At 48.5% G+C, this 20,384-nt stretch overlaps 1 protein-coding gene across 2 annotated transcripts; it reads left to right on the top strand.

Moving 5' to 3' along the window:
* The first annotated feature begins 9,430 nt into the window (after window positions 1-9,430).
* Window positions 9,431-18,114, top strand: RNF183 (ring finger protein 183). 2 transcript variants are annotated; one of them, XM_058694467.1, is made up of 2 exons: window positions 9,431-9,766; window positions 16,649-18,114. In XM_058694467.1, the coding sequence occupies exon 2, from the start codon at window positions 16,686-16,688 to the stop codon at window positions 17,256-17,258; it is 573 nt and encodes a 190-aa protein (XP_058550450.1). In that variant the 5' UTR covers window positions 9,431-9,766; window positions 16,649-16,685; the 3' UTR covers window positions 17,259-18,114. The 2 variants fall into 2 exon arrangements, with proteins under 2 accessions (XP_058550450.1, XP_058550451.1); XM_058694468.1 differs by lacking the exon at window positions 9,431-9,766 and adding an exon at window positions 15,263-15,952.
* The last annotated feature ends 2,270 nt before the right edge of the window (window positions 18,115-20,384 follow it).

Below are 20,384 nucleotides of genomic sequence, written 5' to 3' on the forward strand. Positions count from 1 at the left end.
CAGAGAGAGAGAGACAGAGAGAGACAGAGAGAGAGAGGATCCCCAGCAGGCCCCTCACTGTCAGTGAAGAGCCCCACACGGGGCTCAACCTCATGAACTGCGAGATCGTGACCTGAGCCGAAATCAAGAGTGGGTCGCTTAACCAACTGAGCCACCCAGTTGCCCCTCCAAGCCACTATATATCTTTTTAACTTTTAACTCAAGCATAGCAATCATAAATAATTTCAGATGCCTTACGTTCATAGCTTGCTGATTCTCCATAAGCCAAACACATTCTAGTAACCAGTACTTCCGTGAAGAATTGTAATACATCCCGGAATCCAGGATTCCCTCATTTTCTCAAATACAGAGACGTATGTGCTCTATATTTCATATACTACTTTCACAATCATAATTTCATCTGAGTCTTCCAATGACATAACACTGTGAGACAGGCAGTGTGGAGTATATTACCTCCGTTCTGCAGAGAAGAAAAATGACTTGCCAAGGAGCACACAGCATGTGGCAGAACCCACATGGCAACTCGGGTCTTCGGACATGTGGACTGGTTCTTCCGGCCAGAGCCCTGGCCACCACTGCTTTCAGTGGTGTCCCGGTGGTGGTGGGCCTGAAGGCGAGGGACGGGGGCAGGTAGGAAGAGTCTGGACCTATGGAATAAATGACATCAGTTAAAGATCACAAACAGAAGAAAGTGGGATCCTTTCTCAGCGGTTATCTCCCCAGGGTCTGAACACATCAAAGTGCAGAGCCCAGCTTTGGGGTGATGGGAATTGGTGGCAGCCAGCACTGTCTTGCCCAGACACTGGCTCTCTCAGTTCATTCAGAAATAATCTTGTGGAAACTGGCCAACTTCACATAACTAACAACCATGAGGACATTTAAAATGAGGCTACATGCAATGCTGTCCATGATTTGCCCTAACTGAAAAACACAGGTAACAAAACAGCACCACACAGCATCGTCCCATTTGGGTAAAAATAAATCTGTACGTGTCTGTACATTCATAGATAAAGGTCTGGAAGAAATGGAGTAAAAATGTACCGGTGTAGGGGTGCTTGGGTGGCTCAGTTGGTTGAGCGTCTGACTTCGGCTCAGCTCATGGTCTCTCAGTTCGTGAGTTCAAGCCCGGCGTCGGGCTCTGGCCTGACAGCTCAGAGCCTGGAGCCTACTTTGGATCCTGTGTTTCTCTCTCTCTCTCTCTCTCTCTGCCCCTTCCACCACTTGTGCTCTGTCTCTCTCTCAAAAATAAATAAACATTAAAAAAAATTTTTTTTAATGTATCGGTGTCATCTCTGGGTATTGAGTTTAAAGATGAATTTATTTTCTGCTTTATGCCTTACTATGTTGTTTTTGTTTTTGTTTTTGCAATGAGGATAAATCAGTTTTATTATTTTTTTTGAAGGGCGGGGCAAAGGGAGAGGGAGGGAGAGAGAGAATCTTAAACAGCTCCATATTCAGCCTGGCCCAAGGCTCAATGCAGGGCTTGATCTCACAACCGTGAGATAATGACCTGAGCCAAGATCAAGGGTTGGACGTTTAAAAGTTTATAGGACAAACCGGCTCCCTCTCATCCATGTCTGCCTATTACCAGCATCTTGTGTGTCCTTGCAGAGACAGTGCATGTACAAGGAGACACATAAATCTATTTCCTTTATTGCTTTTACAATCAAAAACAAGACTACTTTCATTCTGAAGAAAAGGTTTAGAAGAGTATTTTGTGATGTAGAAAGATAAGTGAGAGAAAGGCTACAAAACAGTTCATCGAGGATCACATATCTTTATAATAATTAGTTTTAAAAATCACATTTGAAATCCTTATAAAGAGGCGTGGTGGTCGTGGCGGTTAAGGGTGTGGACTCCCGACACCAGGCTGCTGGTTCAAATCCCAGGCTGCCACTTCTTTTCCTGGCAACTTTGGGCAAGTGACTTAATTTTTCCGTGCCTTGTGCCTTCATCCGTGTAACGGAAATGATACAGTAATAGCATCGATCCCCACAGAGCTGTCGTCAGGATCGGTACACGATTCAGGCAGAGCCCCTAGAAGATTCCTAAGTGTCAGGATTATTACATTCATGTGAGTTTCTAGGTTTTTCTGCATTGAACACTTACTACAGAAAGAGTTAAAAAATAAACTCCCGCAAAAGAAGGGGAACAACACGGATACAGATTGTACCACAGATGAGGGAGAGGGGCCACAGAGAAAAGTGAGAGACTGTGGGGCCCCAGGAGGAGCAGCGGTGATGCCTGCAGACGCAGAGAGGAGGCAGGCATCCGGTTTCCCGATCTCGACCCTCCGAAAGGGTCCCTTTGCCAGTGTTATCAGCGGAGCATCCTAAGAGCAGAAGGGGCCCTGGCCCAGGAGCGTCTCTCCTGGCACTTGGAGAAGGCCTTGGAGACTTTCCCGGGAACTCCTTGGACTTTCCTGGTACAAACAGCCTCCAGCCAGCTCCTTGGCACTGTCCTCCTGGCAGGACTTACCTGGAGGAAGGCTTCAGAATAAGTGTGAGGACTCAATGTGCTTGGACTAACTAACCCAAGGACTTAATGAGGGCTAATTTCCACCACCCACCCCGACAGGGCTGAACGTCTGGGGGATGGAAAGATGAGATGCTTCCTTCACAGCGCAGGTGGACAGAGAACCGTCCGATCTCAGTTCCGTGTTCCTACACATACCGGGAGGCACATGTGGGAGGCTTGTTATTCCTCATCCTTCAGCTGGAGACTGTTCTCTGCTTGGGGACTGAGGCGGGGAGGCTGGCCAAGAGCTCATGCGCAGTCTGCCAGGGAAAGCAGGGGAAGGGAGGCACAGGGCCAGGACGTGGAGGCCCCGAGTTCAAGTTCCAGCCGCAGCTCTGACATGTCACATTAATGGTAGCTGGGATCAACTCTTCATTTCACTCATTTTTTGTTTCATGTTTTATTTATTTTTGAGAGAGAGCAGGGGAGGGGCCAGGGAAGGGGCAGAGAGAAAGGGAGACAGAGGATCCAAAGCGGGCTCTGCGCCGACAGCAGCAAGAGCCCCATGTGGGGCTTGAACTCACGAACCACAAGATCATGACCTGAGTGGAAGCTGGATGTTTAACCGACTGAGCCATCCAGGTGCCCCCAAATCCAACTGCTCTTCACAGAACCCTGTGGATTCCGGGAATAACAACGCTGGATGTGACCTGCTTGATGAGAAGTGTATGAACTACTTTATATTTGAAACAATAGCTAGATCTTGGAGTTCCTACTAAGTCTGAGGTTAGCTAATACCGGGAAGTGGTCCCATTCAGTATTTCTAACCATCTGATACATGCTAAAAAGAAAATAAGAAAATAGTTCACAACCCTTATCCACAATTCCAAAATCCCTGCACTCTGAAGACAAGACCTAAGGGTCTTGCAAAAAGGCAAATTATGACAGCAGGTCTGGAGTCAGCCTGAGCTCTGCATTTTGGACAATCTCCGGGCGATGCCTTCCCGCTGGGACTGTCCCAAACTCTGGATGGGTCTGAGGCAAGACTCTGAGTGATGATAATATAGTGCCCCATGGAGAGAGGTGGCCCTGCCCTCACTAAACACGATCCCTCTTCACCTGGCCAAAACCTGCCTCGTTACCGCCTTTTCTCCACCCTCCCCTGCCCTTCCACTGCCTTCTGCTGCCTCTTCCTCCCCAGATGGAGCCATGCCACCCTGCGCTTCCACTGCCGACCTTGGCTGGACTGCACCAAGTCTCATGACTCTTCACTCATCCGGTTCCAAGGTACTGCTTAGATGAGGTGCTTTTCTGGTTGGCTGACCTCACCCCCCCCCCAGCATGAACTAAATCAGTTCAATTCAGATTCCTCAGATGCCTCGCTCTCTCTCCTGGGTATCTTCCCGAAAAAACTTTCCGCTGTTTGCAAAGTACTCCCTAGCCTTGACCACCTGGAGACACTGTGATAATGCATTTGCTCACTAGACAATCAGTGACCCGGAAAAGGACCCTGGTTTATTTTATTTTTATTTCAATGCTTGCAACGCCCTGACTGATTACTTACATGCCCTCCCTGTTTTTCTTTATAAGTTCTGGATTTCCTGGCTGCAGAAAACTCTGGCTGACTGATTTTCCAAGTGAATTCTCCTGTTACAAAAGGAATACATATTCACTGATAAAAACTTAGAATAATATAAATGAAAAGAAAATGACACTGCCAGCGAGCTTATCACCGAGAGATACAACATTTTGCCTCACGGTCTTTCAGTCTTTTTTTTTTTTTTTTTTTTTAATGCTTATTTATTTTTGAGACAGGGAGAGACAGCATGAACGGGGGAGGGTCAGAGAGAGAGGGAGACACAGAATCTGAAACAGGCTCCAGGCTCTGAGCTGTCAGCACAGAGCCTGACGCAGGGCTCGAACTCACAGACCGCGAGATCATGACCTGAGCTGAAGTCGGATGCTTAACTGACTGAGCCACCCAGGTGCCCCTCTTTCAGTCTTTATGTATAGTTTGTTTTACACAATCTAGCTCACACTACACACACCATTTTGTAAACTGCCTTCCTGCCTCCATTTACGACATGTCGTGACCATTTTCACAAGTAATAACAATTTTTCTACAACATCATTTTAAGTGATAAAGTAGTTTTCTACTCAACTAATGTGCTATAGTTGGGCTTTTTTTTTTTTTTTTTTTTTTTTTAACGTTCATTCAGTTTTGAGAGACAGAGCACGAATGGGTAAGGGCAGAGAGAGAGAGGGAGACATAGACTCCAAAGCAGGCTCCAGGCTCTGAGCTGTCAGCACAGAGCCTGACGCGGGACTCAAACTCAGGAACCGTCAGATCATGACCTGAGCCGAAGTCGGACGCTCAACTGACCAAGCCACCCAGGCGCCCCTATAGTTGGGCTTTTATATTTCTTTCAATCTTTTTTTTTTTTTTTTTTTAACTTAAAACTTCGATGAACATCCTCACTTAACCAAAAGACACAGGCATATTTTGATTGTGACACTAATTCCAACGCATGTGTATATTTCACCACCACCAAGCAGTTCTCAGGCACCGGCTGGATGTCCCACAGGTCAGCTCAATTGTGACACTACCTAGCTGGAGATCACGTCAGCTCCCACAGTGAAGGGTTCGCTCCCGCAAGATTGCCCCCACCATTACCACACACACTTCAGAAAACCAACTATAAGTCCAGCTCATCACCCAGGCTTCTGATCAACTGGCTACAGATAGATCGGAGGTTCCCACGACCTTGGGTTTGGTTAATTTGCTAACGTGGCTCGCAGAACTCGGAGAAGCATCTGCTTATCCTTACGGGCTTATTATAGAAGGTATGTAAAGGCCTGTGGCTTTTATCTCTATAAAAGCTGCAGATGAACAGCCCGATGGAAGAGGCGCATAGGGCAGGCAGGCCATGTGGGACGGGGCATGTAGCCTCTCTGCCCTGTCCCGGCACTGCCCTGTGTTCATCAGTCCAGAAGCTCTCTGAACCCCATCCTTTAGGGGATTTATGGAGGCCTCACTAGAGCAATGTTTGACTAAATCATGGCCACTGGCAATTGAATTCCATCTCTAGCCCCTCTCCTCTCCCAGGGGGTGGGTGTTCAGGCTGGACTGAAAGTTCCAACCCCAAGATTACAAGGTTGGTTGCCCTGGCAACGAGCCACCTTTAGGTTGCCTGGGCGCTTTCCAAAAGTTTTCTCATTCACATAACAAAAGACACGTTTAGTGTTCCCATCACTTAGGAAATTCCAAGGGATTTAGGAACTCTGTGCCAGGAATAGAAGGATCAAATGTATATTTCATGTTATAAATCTCCATGTCACAGATGTCTTTTGGGCACGTCCGAGGAATTATATTATTAGGTCAAAGTGTACGAACTTCTTCATGGTTTGCACGAATGCTGCCAAACCAGAAAGCATAGTTTCCAAACTGTCAAACACAAAGCAGATCCTTTGGGCTGAATCAGTGTCTTGAATCTCCACTAACCTTGGTTAACCAGCAGTGAAATTTAAAAGCAGGGAATTGTAGGGGCGCCTGGGTGGCTCAGTCGGTTAAGCGGCCGACTTCGGCTCAGGTCATGATCTCACGGTCCATGAGTTCGAGCCCCGCATCGGGCTCTGTGCTGACAGCTCAGAGCCTGGAGCCTGCTTCAGATTCTGTGTCTCCCTCTCTCTGACCCTTCCCCGTTCATGCTCTGTCTCTCTCTGTCTCAAAAATAAATAAACGTTAAAAAAAAAAAATTAAAAAAAAAAAATAAATAAAAGCAGGGAATTGTAGAGCTGACAGGGACCTCAGGCCTTCCAGGCACACCTGAGTTCCCTCTGTCTCCAGCTCAGAAAGAGGAAAATTTCTTAGAGATCTTCCCCAGGGATTGGCAACTTTCTGGAGTCCACAGCCTTAATTTCACACAATTCTAGGCTAATCTAAATCCCACATTTTGGCATTTATTTTTCCAGCTAATATATATTTTTTAATGTTTATTTATTTTTGAGAGAGAGAGAGAGAGAGAGAGAGAGAGAGAGAGAGAGCGCGCAAGCAGGGGAGGGGCAGAGAGAGGGAGACAGAGTCTGAAGCAGGTTCCAGGTTCTGAGCTGTTGGCACAGAGCCCGATGTGGGGCTTGAACCCACGAACTGTGAGATCATGACCTGAGCCGAAGTCAGCCACTTCACAGACTGAGCCACCCAGGTGCCCCTCCAGCTAATATTTATATATTTAAAATGAAAGAATTAGATCAGTAGGGGAATGGTTGGGTAATTTATGACTCATTCAATAAAATATGATGTGGGGCGCCTGGGTGGCTCAGTCGTTTAAGTGTCCGACTTCGGCTCAGGTCGTGATCTCCCGGTCCGTGAGTTTGAGCCCCACGTCGGGCTCTGTGCCGACAGCTCAGAGCCTGGAGCCTGCTTCAGATTCTGTGTCTCCCTCTCTCTGACCCTCCCCTGTTCATGCTCTGTCTCTCTCTGTCTCAAAAATAAATAAACATAAAAAAAAATAAAATAAAAATAAAAAAATAAAATACGATGCAACCATTACAAAACTGAAAACAAGCTTTTTAGGTACTAATCCAGAATGATATTTCAGGTGCATTGTTAAGTGAAAAAGGCAAGGTGCAGAACGGTGTATATCATGTGCACATTTGCGTAAAGAGGAGGAAAAGAGACACATAGACGTTTTACCAAAGGAGTTTTGTTTGCGCGGCCATAAAATTTCTTTGGGAAGATGCAAAAGAAACTGACAGTACAATACCTTAATTTTCAAGGGCACCTGGGTGGCTCAGTCGGTTAACTGTCCGACTGTTGATTTCGGCTGAGGTCATGATCTCACGGTTCGTGGCTTCTAGCCCGCGTCAGGCTCTTTGCTCTCTCCCCCTCTCTCTGCCCCTCCCCTGCTCTCTCTCAAAATAAATAAATAAAGTGAAAAAAAAAAATTTTTTTTTTTAAAGGTTTTTTTTTTGTTTTTTTTTTTTTAACGTTTATTTATTTTTGAGACAGAGAGAGAGCATGAACGGGGGAGGGTCAGAGAGAGGGAGACACAGAATCTGAAACAGGCTCCAGGCTCTGAGCTGTCAGCACAGAGCCCGACGCGGGGCTCGAACCCACGGACCGTGAGATCATGACCTGAGCCGAAGTCGGACGCTTAACCGACTGAGCCACCCAGGCGCCCCTAAAATTTTTTTTTAAATAACCTTAATTTTCAGGGCATTGAGGTGGCTGGGAGAAGAACACAACATTTTCACCACAAAATCAAATCTTTCACATGAATATGTTACCTATTCTAAAATAAAATAATTTTAGAAACATAAAATGATGAAACCAGGACAATTGATTACAATGCCAACCAAAGACATTTATTTAGGGGTGTCTGGGTAGCTCAGTCGCTTAAGCGTCTGACTTCAGGCTCAGGTCATGGTCTTGTGGTTCGTGAGTTCGAGCCCCACATTGGGCTCTCTGCTGTCAGCATGGAGCCCGCTTCAGATCCTCTGTTTCCCTCGCTCTTTCTCTCTCTCTCTCTCAAAAATAAACTTTATGAGGGGCGCCTGGGTGGCTCAGTCAGTTGAGCGGCCGACTTTGGCTCAGGTCATGATCTCGCAGTCCGTGAGTTCGAGCCCCGCGTCGGGCTCTGTGCTGACAGCTCAGAGCCTGGAGCCTGTTTCGGATTCTATGTCTCCCTCTCTCTCTGACCCTCCCCTGTTCATGCTGTCTCTCCCTGTCTCAAAAATAAAATAAACGTTAAAAAAAAAAAAAAAAAAACATTATGAAAAATTTTGAAAAAGACATTTATTTGTTTATCCTCCAAAGCCTATGGAAAAGGTCAGTAAAGGAATAAAGTTAGAGGAGTCTGAGTACACAGACCGTGAGGGGGCCAGAAAAGGTGTCTTACACTGAGGAGAGGGTAAGGCAAGGGCACAGATTTCAGAGCCACATTTACAGGCCCAGCTATTAAGTGGTTCTCATGAGACCTTGGGCAAATAAATCCCTTCCTTGCTTTGAGCTGCAGATTCCTTATCTGCAGAAGAATAAGGAAGAGTCACGGATTTTTCTGTGTCCCGTATCGCCAGGCACTGTGCTCCCTGGGATTGCTGGGGGCATTCGCCATCACAGATCACAGCGTTCAGTAAAACACCCAGAAAACTACCATTATTACTTTTAATGATAGTGGCGGGGTTTTTTTTCCCTAGCGGACTGACAAATCTTAAACTGAGTCCCTTTAAAAAACCAGTGTCCTTTTTTTTAAGTTGATGTATTTATTTTGAGAGAGAGAGAGGGCATGAGCAGGGGAGGGGCAGAGAGAGAGGGAACCCCAAGCAGGCTCTTTGCTGTCAGCATGGAGTCCGACGTGGGGCTTGAGCTCGTGAACCGTGAGATCATGACCTGAGCTGAAAGCAAGAGTCGGGTGCTTACCTGACCGAGCCACCCAGGCGCTCCCCAAATCAGTGTCTTATTTAAATTTGAGTTTCTCTAATTATAAATGAGGTTGAGCAGTTATGTGCGTATCCCGTCATGTTTCCCTTCAGCGATCTTCCAGATCCTATCGGCATTAGAGCCGTAGTTAACATTTCCTGTGTGCCGTGAACCCTCCAAGTGGTATTTCATGTAATCTGCAGATCAAGCAGGTAAAATTATGATGCCCATTTACAGGTGAGAAAACGAGGCTTAGAGAAGACTGTTTGCTCGCCTCTACTGCTAGTGAGTAGAGTCTGGATTCTGAGCAAGGACTTGACCCTCAGCCAGACATCTGACTTGATTGACGCAGTCTCTTCACGTTTAGCTTAAATAATCGCCCCCTGATTGTTTTTCTGTTGGATGATTTGCCTTTTCCTTAATATTTTGCAAGAGCCCCTTGTATTTCGGTTTGTAGGGGCCCAGGGCGGGGCGGGGGGGGGTAGTTATCTGGGCTGAGGGACAAGTGGCTTCAGAGATATCCTGCTTTCCCTCCAAGTAAGGTTGGGCAGGAGTCAAGGCTGAACAGTCAGTTGTGGCAGGAAATCAAGACAGAGCAGAGGTCTGCAAGGGTGAGGGACTTTGACCCCCTCAGAGAAAAAGCTAGAGTGACTCACAGGCGGAAGAGAAAACCAAAGCTCCCAGGCTGTCCCCCGTGAGCGCCGACAGTCAAAGTCATCAGAAGGAGGACGAAAACCAGAGCCTGGTCAGGAGCTGCCAGAGACCCATGCAAATGAGGCCCGCCCCCCACTGCCTGGAAACCAGGCCCAGAGAAGTTAGAGCACAGAGCACACGCTGCAGGGTCCGCACTGGGGACAGGAGGAGGAGGCGGAGGGGACTCTGAGGAAGCAGGTAAGGACCAGAGAGGGGCACGGAGGGATGGGTGGGACACAGGGTCCCAGAGCCCTGAGAGGCAGTGCCGTCGGCCAACGTGAATGCTGCGGCCTGGGAGGAAAGGGCTCCTGGGACCATCTTTCAAGCTCAGCCCTTCTTCAGCTGTGAGGTCTTAAGCCACTTGACATTCTTTTTTTCTTTCTTTTTTAAGCCACTTCACATTCTGAGCCTTGGCGTCCCTACCTATAAAATGGGTATAAAACTATCGTACTAATTTGGGGCGCCTGGGTGGCCCAGTCAGTTAAATGTCCCAGTCTTGATTTCAGCTCTGGTCATGACCTCACAGTCATGAGATCGAGCCCCAAGTCGGGCTCTGCTCTGGCTGCGGAGCCTGCTTAAGATTCTCATTCTCTCTCTCATTCTCTCTCTCATTCTCATTCTCTCTCTCTCTCTCTCTCTCGGTGCGCCTGGGTGGCTCAGTCGGTTGAGTGTCTGACTTCGGCTCAGGTCATGATCTCGCTGTTTGTGAGTTCGAGCCCCACGTCAGGCTCTGTGCTGACAGCTCAGAGCCTGGAGTCTGCTTTGGAGTCTGTCTCCCTCTCTCTCTGCCCCTTCCCTGCTCACGATCTGTTCTCTGTCTCTCAAAAATGAATAAACGTTAAAAAAAAAAAAGCTTCTCTCTCTCTCTCCCTCTGCTCCTCCCCTGTGCGTGTGCGAGCGTGAATGCATGCGCATGGTCTCTCTCTCTCTCTCTCAAAAATAAACAGTAAAAAAGGAAGGAAAGGAGATAGGGAGGAAGGAAGGAAAGGAGGAAGAAAGAAAACTGTCATGCTAACTATACTGAGCCCCTGCTGTGCTTTGCTGGGCACATGATAGATATTATCCCTTTCTCACAAGGCAAGCCTCAAAGGCGGGATTATTAGCCTATTTTACAAAGAAAAATGAAACTCAGAGAGCATAAGCCATTTACCTAAGACCACACAGCAAATAAGTCTGGTTCCAAAGCCCATACACTTTCAACTCCCGATCCTGCTTCCTTTCACAGGGTGGTTTTAAAGAATCAAATGGCTTTGATCAGATGGAAAAAAGTTGTAAAAGACCATCATAAAATCAAGATGTGAGTTGCTACACTTAGATCCTAGCCAGGACCGAGACCCTTCGTAAGCTGTGAAGTCCTGTAAAAATGCTAGTTCTTAACTCTCTCCTCTTGAGGGCAAAAACTTCGGGGCGACGCTACAGGCAGTATCTGGCTGACTTGGTCACAGACCATGGTGATGCCTTTGGGGTGCTGTCTAGGACTTACTGCAGCTGAGATGTTCTGCCTTGGGGGTGGACACACCGACACAGGGCCGGAATCTGTCCTAGAGAGGCTGGTCTCTGACCTGCTGATCCTGGAACAACAGTGGATGTCTGAGGGGACCCTGGCAGATAAGGGCCCAGGCACTCATGCGACAGTAATCATTCCTACTCTTGAATGGCCTCTTATGGCTTTGGCCATGGAACTTCAGAAAATGTAGGTCTGCTTTGGGGGTACGGGAGAGATCTTTAAGCGTGGTAATAGAAGTTCATTGTACTGTAGTAAAGGTAGAGTTCTCAGACGAGAGGGCGCCCGGGTGGCTCAGTTAAACATCTGACTTCAGCTCAGGTCATGACCTTACAGTCTGCGAGTTCAAGTCTTGCATCGGGTGAGCTCGTGCCCTGCTTCAGGCGAACATGAGCCCCAGGTGAGCCGCATTTCTGTCTCTCTCTCTCTCTCTCTGCCCCTCCCTCAGTTGCTCCCTCTCAAAAAAAAAAAAAGAATTTTCAGATGAATTTAAAAAAATTTTTTTAATGTTTATTTTTGAAAGAGAGAGAGAGAGAGAGAGAGAGAGGGAATGTAAATGCGGGAGGGGTCGAGAGAGAGGGAGACACAGAATCCAGAGCAGGATCCAGGCTCTGAGCTGACAGCACGAACCGCGAGATCATGACCTGAGCAGAAGTCAGCCACTTAACCGACTGAGCCACCCAGATGCCCCTCAGATGAGAGAATTTAAGACAAAACAAAAAAAACACCTATAATCTTACTCCCAGAGATAACCATTGTTGACATTTTGGTATTTGTTTTTCCAGACAATTCTTCCACTGCATACATATATTGGATATACGGTCATGATAGGGTTTTATTACTGTTTCTTTTTGCTTAATGGCATCACAAACATTTCCACATTAATAGATGGTTTATCACATCATTTTAAAGGCTGCAAAATGTCTCTTCACGGGGATAGAGCAGAATATCTTTAATTGACGTCCCACTATTGAACGAGTAAGCAGTTTTCCATACTACGCTGTTAGAGCTGTGCTTCTACGGGGATCTCTACAGTCAAGCCTTAGCAGAAGTCCTTGATTATGTCCATGGGACAGATGCCCAGTGGGGTAACTTCTGAATCAAGGCCATGTACCTTCTTTTTTTATTATTGAGAGAGAGAGAGAGAGAGACAGACAGACAGACAGAGCACAAGCTGGGGAGGGGCAGAGAGAGAGAGGGAGACACAGAATCTGAAGCAGGCTCCAGGCTCTGAGCTGTGAGCACAGAGCCCAACAGGGAGCTTGAACTCACGAACCGCAAGATCATGACTTGAGCCAAAGTCAGACGCTTAACTGACTGAGCCACCCAGGTGCCCCAAGGCCATGTACATTTTAAGGCTTTGATAAGTACTAAAGGTCTGCTTCATACACACTCTGGAATTCAGAGCCCCTCAAAGCTCAACACAGAACCTTTTTCATGGCGAGGCTTGACCTTTCTCTCAAATCCATTTGCAGGGATAATGCCAACCGCCTCATACGTAGTCTTTGCCGGATGCCAGGCTCTAAGAGCCTTCTCTTCTGACGTACTACTTTCAGCCTCCTTTTCCGAAGAAGACATTGAGGGGGCACCTGGGTAGTGCAGTCGGCTAAGCAGCTGACTCTTGATCTTGGCTCAGGTCATGATCTTTTGGTTTGGGAGTTCGAGCCCTGACTGGGGCTCTGCGCTGACAGCGTGGAGCCTGCTCGGGATTCTCTTTCATTCTCTCTCTCTCTGCCCCTACCTCGCTTGTGCTCTCTCTCTCTCTTTCTAAAATAAATAAACATTAAAAAAAAAAAAAAGATATTGAGACACAGGTGAAGCAATTCAACTGGGATCACAGCCCTAATAAGCAGCGCATCTGGAGTCATGAGCCTGAACAACATGGTTCCAGAATCTACGCTGTCCGCTGCTTTTTGGAAAGTGCCTTTGATTTCATCTCCACAGACAGTTCTTCCTCCATCCCTTTGACCTTCTCTGCCATGGCCTGGCCTACATCAAGTGCCACCACCCCAGCCTGGTGATAAAGTCCCTCATGGTCTGCCATTTCTACTCTGTCCTTTTCAGTCTGTTTGCTCTGCAGCTGGAATGCTGTTTTTCTTCTTCTTCTTCTCCTTTATTTTTTTTTTAGAGAGAGAGACAGCAAGCAGGGAAGGGGCAGAGAGAGAGGGAGACACAGAACCGGAAACAGGCTCTGAGCTGTCAGCACAGAGCCCGATGTGGGGCTCGAACTCATAGACCGTGAGATCATGACAACCGACTGAGCCAGCCAGGCGCCCCTTCTTATTATTTTTAAAAATATTTTATTTTTAAGTAACTTTTACACCCAACATGGAGCCCGAATCCACAACCCAGAGATCAACCTTCTACTGACCAAGCTAGCCAGGCACCCCTGCAACAGTGATTTTAAAGTGGAAATTGGAAAAAAATAACAAAATAAAATGGAAATAGGATGAACTCCCCCCTCCCCCATCCCTCCGAATGAAATCCAGATTAGCTCCCCAGGGCCTGGGGCTTTCCCTCTGGCTTATCCTGAGCCATTTTCCTGCTCCAGCTCCACCCACTACACTCAGTCACCTCCTTTCACTTCCTGAATCTGGCAGAGGCTTTTCTCACCTTGGGGCTTTGTACTCATTGTTCCCATGGCCCCGGAGTGTTCTTCCTCCATGCTGCGCGGCTGGTTTCTTGTGCTTCAGACTCAGCTCTCACACCACCTCTTTGAAGAAACCTTCCCTGGTGGTTTCCTAGGGAGCCTGTTCCCTAAACCCATTTTTCTTTCTGTCCTTTATAGCGTGGAGTAAAATGGTAGGTTTAGTCATTGCCCACTACTCATTAGTCAGCTTTTTCCCTCCTAGCACTCTAAATGCCCTGAGGTCAAAGCCACGCCTCTTTCATTCATCATTTCCCCAGTGCCCAGCTCCGGGGCACGCGCAGTGAGGGCTCAATAACTTAACTGTAGGGGCGCCTGGGTGGCTCAGTCAGCTAAGCCCCCCACTTCGGTTCAGGTCATGATCTCATGATTCGTGAGTTTGGGCCCCACATCAGGCTCTCTGCTGTCAGTGCAGGGCCGGCTTCAGATCCTCTGTCCTCCTCCCTCTCTGCACCTCCCCCACCTGCGCTCTCCCTCTCTCAAAAATGAAATAAACATTAAATGACTTAGTAACTGTAGAATGGATGAATGGTCCACAGGGGAAGGCATCATCCTTGGTAAACTCTCCCGGCTTCGGCCAGGACTGTTCCATCCCCCTTCTGCATACCTTTGTTTCCTCTTCCCTACGCGGAGCAGTGACAGAAGAGAGAACAGCAGGAAGCTATGGACAAGAGAGTGTAAGCAGGTTTTGCTTCAGGTCTCAACTCAGGGCAGATGGTGTCATGTGAGGCGCACAAGAGAGACTTGGTTCCCCCAAGCTCCGTGCGTGGTTCCCGGATTGCCACGAGAGACTCCTGGTGCGAGGAATCCCCGGGCCAGATGCAAACACTTACTATGTAGTTAACAACACGCACCCGGCAGGTGAACTGATGGACGAGTGTTGTCTTTAAGCAGCAGCATAGTGGTGAGCTGGAAGCTCTAGTGTCACCACTGGGTGACACCACTGACGAGCTGGGAGACCTTGGGTGAGAGTCACTTCTTGCTTCCCGTCTGCAAAGTGAGTGGTTAGGATGGAGAAATGGTTCTTAAACTTTTTCTTCCCCTCAGCAGCTCCACTCAGCTTATTCAAGCGATCGATATGGGAAAAGCCAGGTGTTTCTGGTTGAAATGGGGAAGCGGGGCTGGAACTGTCCTCCTTCCTGGCTCCCCCTTTTAAGTCCCCAAGGGTGGAGAGATGGCCGGCCTTTGGACTCTAAGATCTCAGCGGTCAGTGCCTGCCAGGCTGGTTGTCTGTGTTCTAAGAACAAAGATGGCAGCAAGACTTGCATGGTTGCAGCTACCTGGGCACATTAAATGATCGGCAAAGGGGGCGTCTTGGGGTGCATGAGTGGCCCAGTCGGTCAGGTGTCCGACTTCAGCTCGGGTCATGATCTCACGGTTCGAGTTCAAGCCCCACATTGGGCTCACTGCTGTCAGCACAGAATCCGCTTCGGATCCTCTGTCCCTCTGTCTCTGCTCTCTGCCTCTCCCTTGCTGGTGCATGCTCTCTCAAAAATAAATAAACATAAAAAAAAAAAAAGAAAAGAAAAGAAAAGAAAAGAAAGGGGGCACCTGGCTGGCTCAGGAGAAGGTGCACACGACTCGATCTCGGGTTGTGAGTTTGAACCTCACATTGGGTGTAGAGATTACTTAAAACAAAACAAAACAAAAACAAAAAACTTAAAAAAAAAATGATCAGAAGGGGACCAGAGAGGATGTGCAGAGATTTTAGACTGTGTAGCAGGTGAACATCGTAGCAGCCAAAGGACAGGGGAGGCAGCCCCTTTGTGTGTGGAGGAGGCTTTGGCCACTTTAGGAAAGAAATGGGGGCCCGGGAGAGAAGCAGCCCAGAGGCTCACTTACCCCCTCCACAATCTAGAAAAAGGAAATCGCCACCCCTCCCTTCCCAGGTCTTGAATCCCAGGTCTTGAAGAGACCGCCACAATCTTGCAGACGCTTGGCTTCCACGGTTGACTGTGTGCCACGCCCTGGGGGAACTCTGGTCCCCCACCTCCCCACTCCGCCACCCAGGGGGCTCCGTGGCCTTTGCCGCGGGCAGGTGTGCTCAGGAGGCCGCAGCTCGGGCCCCCTGGCAGCTCCAGGTGCTGTGTGTGCTGCCATGGAGACGGGCCCGGGGGTTGGCGGCTGGTGGAGGGAAGGCCGTCTCCCGAAGCTTTGTGGATTCAGGAGAGGGAGAGACCCGAGCCTCAGGTCCTTCAGGTAGTCTGCCCGACCTAGTGCCAAGGAAGCCCAGGTGGGTGCCCTGGGGTTTCCCGGGACAGAGGGAGGGAGGAGGAGCCAGGAGAGGCCAAGTATTGGGAGGAGGCTCTGGAAGGGCTGATCTGGGGACCTGGGTGTCTCTAAGCTTCCAGGTCAAGGGGAAAAGCCTCGCCAGGGCCCCCCTTGCCGGGCCAGTGCAGTGCCCTGCGCAGAATGGGCAAATGGGCTCTGGAGGGTTGGCCCGATAGCCCAGTGGGAGGAGGGAAAGAGGGCCTGGCATTTGTCCCCAGAGGGACAGACTGGGGGATTCACAAAGGCCATCTCTGCACGCACGAGTCAGGGATTTGAGGCCACAGGGAAGGAAGTATTTGCCCTGTAACACAAACCACTGACTGGTTCCATTCCCTCTTCCTGGAGTCTGAGGAGCTAAGGGTGATCACATGGAACACAAGGCGCACTTTATCCGTGTCCAGAGCCAGGGTGCCGTCTCCTCCAGGGGCAGCTTGTTAACAGTGGGGTGGCTCAGGCCTTTGCCCTGATAGAAGGCATGCTGCAGGAGCCCCGGCCTTGGCAGCTTAGGAACTGGGTGGTCTGGAACAAATTGCTGATTTTTTCATCTGTGAAATGTGGGTGACGGTATCTTTCAACAGCACACAGACTCCTTGCCTAGGGCCAGGCACAAGGATGGGGCTCAATGGGTGTCCCTTTGCTCCTTTGCCCTTTCTGCCAGGACATTCCTACTAGGCCTCGCGGTGTCCGATCTGAGGATGGCCGAGCAGCAGGGCCGGGAGCCTGAGTGCCCTGTCTGCTGGAACCCCTTCAACAACACGTTCCACACCCCCAAAGTGCTGGACTGTTGTCACTCCTTCTGCGTGGAATGCCTGGCCCACCTCAGCCTGGTGACTCCAGCCCGGCGCCGGTTGCTCTGCCCCCTCTGTCGCCAGCCCACGGTGCTGGCCTCTGGGCAGCCTGTCACGGACTTGCCCACGGATACTGCCGTGCTCACCCTGCTTCGCCTGGAGCCCCACCATGTCATCCTGGAAGGCCACCAGCTCTGTCTCAAGGACCAGCCTAAGAGCCGCTACTTCCTGCGCCAGCCCCGGGTTTACACGCTGGACCTAGGCCCTGAGCCCGGGGGCCAAACTGGGCCCCCCCAGGACGCAGGCCCTTCCCCCAGGTCTCTGCCCATTCCCGTCCCCAGCCACTACTCTCTGAGGGAGTGTTTCCGCAACCCCCAGTTCCGGATCTTTGCTTACCTGATGGCTGTCATCCTCAGTGTCACCCTGTTGCTCATCTTCTCCGTCTTTTGGACTAAGCAGTTCCTTTGGGGTGTGGGATGAGTGTTGCTTCTGGACAAGGAACCGAGTCTTTCCTGACTGCTGCTGGGGATGGGGACCGCAGAGCCTCATTTGGAGTTGTCTTCCTTTGTAGTATTGTTCCCTTTTGTAATCCTCTGGGGATCAGTAAGGCCAGGTGTTTGCTTCTGGGAACAGTCCTATTATAATGGGAATCTTTGAAACCGAAAAGGCTGGGAAAAGGTGTGAAGAGACCCCTGGGTGTGAGCCATGGGACCAAGAAGGGCAGAGAAGCAGACCTGGGACAAAAAGCTACGTGGCAAGTTGTGCTCAAGGGCTGGACGATGGTATCCGGGAGCTCGACCGCCCAGAAAGGTGCATTTCACACTGGAGTTGCTCCCAACTCGGTTCACATTTGTTTGAGTTATATCTTGCTACGATTTTGGAAAGTTAGCCTCAATTCTGTGAGCAAAGACATGTGCCTTCTTTCAGTTTTCTCTTTAGAAGTCTTGCCACCTGCAGTCACGAACTCATGCACTGACTCATTCAACAACCACTTGGTCGATGTGGTGTCAGAACTAGGGGACGGGAAGGATAGGATATCCATGGATCACAGAGAGCCTCTACCAGCAAGGACGGCATGTTTCCTCAGCTGCTTGTACAGGACAACCTCTTGTCGGTGTGTGGCTTCTGGAGTGTCGAGAGTAAAGGTGATCAAAAGAAATCTGCGATTTCGAGAAAAGGTTTTTATTCCTCCGGGTAGGTGCAGAGGCCCTAATTAATAAGCCTGGATGCTGGACAGAGCTGACTCCCCTGCTCCAGGCAGTTGACCTCAAGAGGTAGGGCAGAAGCCCTGGATAGAGGGCTCCATCCCAGGCCATGCAGACAGAGATGCTAGTTTTCTTTTTTTTTTTTTTTTTTTTTTATTTAATGTTTTTTTTTATTTATTTTTGGGACAGACAGAGACAGAGCATGAACGGGGGAGGGGCAGAGAGAGAGGGAGACACAGAATTGGAAACAGGCTCCAGGCTCCGAGCCATCAGCCCAGAGCCTGACGCGGGGCTCGAACTCACGGACCGCGAGATCGTGACCTGGCTGAAGTCGGACGCTTAACCGACTGCGCCACCCAGGCGCCCCAGATGCTAGTTTTCATTTCATGGGACTTAATCCCAGTACCAAGGCAAACGATGCGTAGGTGGTTTAACTCTAAATTGCCACCTAGGCAGTATCTAAAACTCTTTCTTCTTCCCCAGTTTTAATATTGTCCAGTGGCCCACAGTTCTGGAACAATCTCAAAGTGGTTAAAACACCATTACAATTATGAAAAGACAACATTTGAGGGGTATTTTGATTTGTGGAATAAACTTTCAGAGTCAGAAACTGAGTTGGTTTTATTTGTTCTAAATAAAGTTTTGTGCTTAACGGAACTAGCCTCTATAAATTAAGGGATCTTTGTGTACAAGGTATTCCAAAATAGCCAAGACCTGTATTTTGTGTTCAGTAAAATCAAATGGTGTTAAGGGCCAAGGTGAAAATTCTCCATTACAAAATGGGAAAGCCACTACATAACCCACCAGGGGACTAGCACCTACCTCTCCATTCGTGCCATCAAAGATAATTGCACTGAAGCTGGGACTCAACCTCTCCCCACTGACTTCATTTCTTTACACGTCCTTGCTCCTTAACCTTGTGGCAGGTAAATTAGGCAGTGATCTCCCACGTTCTCAGAGCCATGAGGAAAGGGACAGGAGCTGGTGGGGGGCGGAAGCCCAGAACGACCGCTCTGCACTGGAGCTTACTGCTCCGAGTGAGAAGCCTCATCCCTATTTTACAGATGAAACTGAGGCTCCGCAAGTTTAGCTACCTAGTTCAAGGTCGCCCAGCTAGTAAGTCGTGAAGCCTTTTAGTCAAAATAGCATTGCAGCGGCTCTTGCAGTGGCTGATAGACCATCCACATAAGGAAAAATGTAGATCTGAGTTTTTTGGGTAGGGAGGGATATATTTAACATGAGGGCGTCTTCTATTTTCACACTCAGTAGTTCTAAACTTGGGGCACGCAGAAATGTTTGGAAGCATTTTGCTAGTCCAACGAAGGGGGTGGGTTGTGCTTCTGGCTTTTAGCACTCCGCAGGTCAGGGATGCGAAGACTCGCTGCAATGCTTAAGAAAGTTCTACACAACAAGGTATCTACCCCAAGACAGTTTCCTGTCGACACTATAGGTGCTTCATTAGTTCATGAGGCAGAAGTGGTGAAATTACCGTAATTCCCTTTGGCATGAAGTCAGACGCAGAGATGCAGCGACTCATCAAAAGGGAGGTATAAAGGGTAGAGTGGCTAAAATGTGTACCGGAAATAGGCCACGCTGACCAGACTGGTCATTCTGTCCGGCCGGCGGTGCCAATGTACTCAGTAAAGCCCTATGAAAGCTCTTCATAAGGTCACAGAAGACAGGCCAGGCTCCATCACTCACTGATGGGGTAACCTTGAGCAAGTTACTTCTCTGAGCTTCAGGTCTATCAAAGGAGAATAATTCAGAAGATTGGGAGGATTAAATGAGGTGTCTGAACATGCCTGGCACAGTCTCTAGGCAGTAAGTTAGGTCCTTTAAGTGGTGGCTCTGATATTTATCTCACTGTTATTAGGAAATGCTACATTTGGTTTTTGCTCCTCAGCTGTTTCCTTACAATATTTCCAATGCACAAATGTATATTCCACAAGGTAACTGTTTTGCCAAAGGCTTACGTGAAAATGTGCTCACCCAACTGCTACCTCTACATCTCTTGGAACAACCAAAAAAAAAAAAAAAGTTTAATGGAACTAGTAGTAAAATTCAAATTTGAAAAACGAAAAACCTTTGTTAACACACTATACCCAAATTGCATGCTAAAACACTAACGTTCACTATTAGTTCGTGCATGCATACTACAAAAGAAGTAACCAAGAATTATTTTTCGTGGCCAACTACGGAGGAAACTAGAGCCCATTAATACTTAAATAATAGTGAAATGCCAAGTGCCCAAGAGGGGGTAGAGCTGGTAATTCAGAAGCTTAACAGGTACTCAAAAGATGCAACTATCAGGTTATAATTAAAATTAAATGAAACAGAATATTTAGCTATATCATCACACACTCACAGTTTGCCAAGGAGAGTTAGACAAAGCCACTGTCAA

The sequence above is a fragment of the Neofelis nebulosa genome, chromosome 12 (assembly GCF_028018385.1).
Source record: "Neofelis nebulosa isolate mNeoNeb1 chromosome 12, mNeoNeb1.pri, whole genome shotgun sequence".
NCBI classification, from domain to species: Eukaryota; Metazoa; Chordata; class Mammalia; order Carnivora; family Felidae; genus Neofelis; species Neofelis nebulosa.

What these genes read in the sequence shown, in the direction of transcription:
- RNF183 (XM_058694467.1), top strand. Translation starts at nt 16,686, where the DNA reads ATGGCCGAGCAGCAGGGCCGGGAGCCTGAGTGCCCTGTCTGCTGGAAC.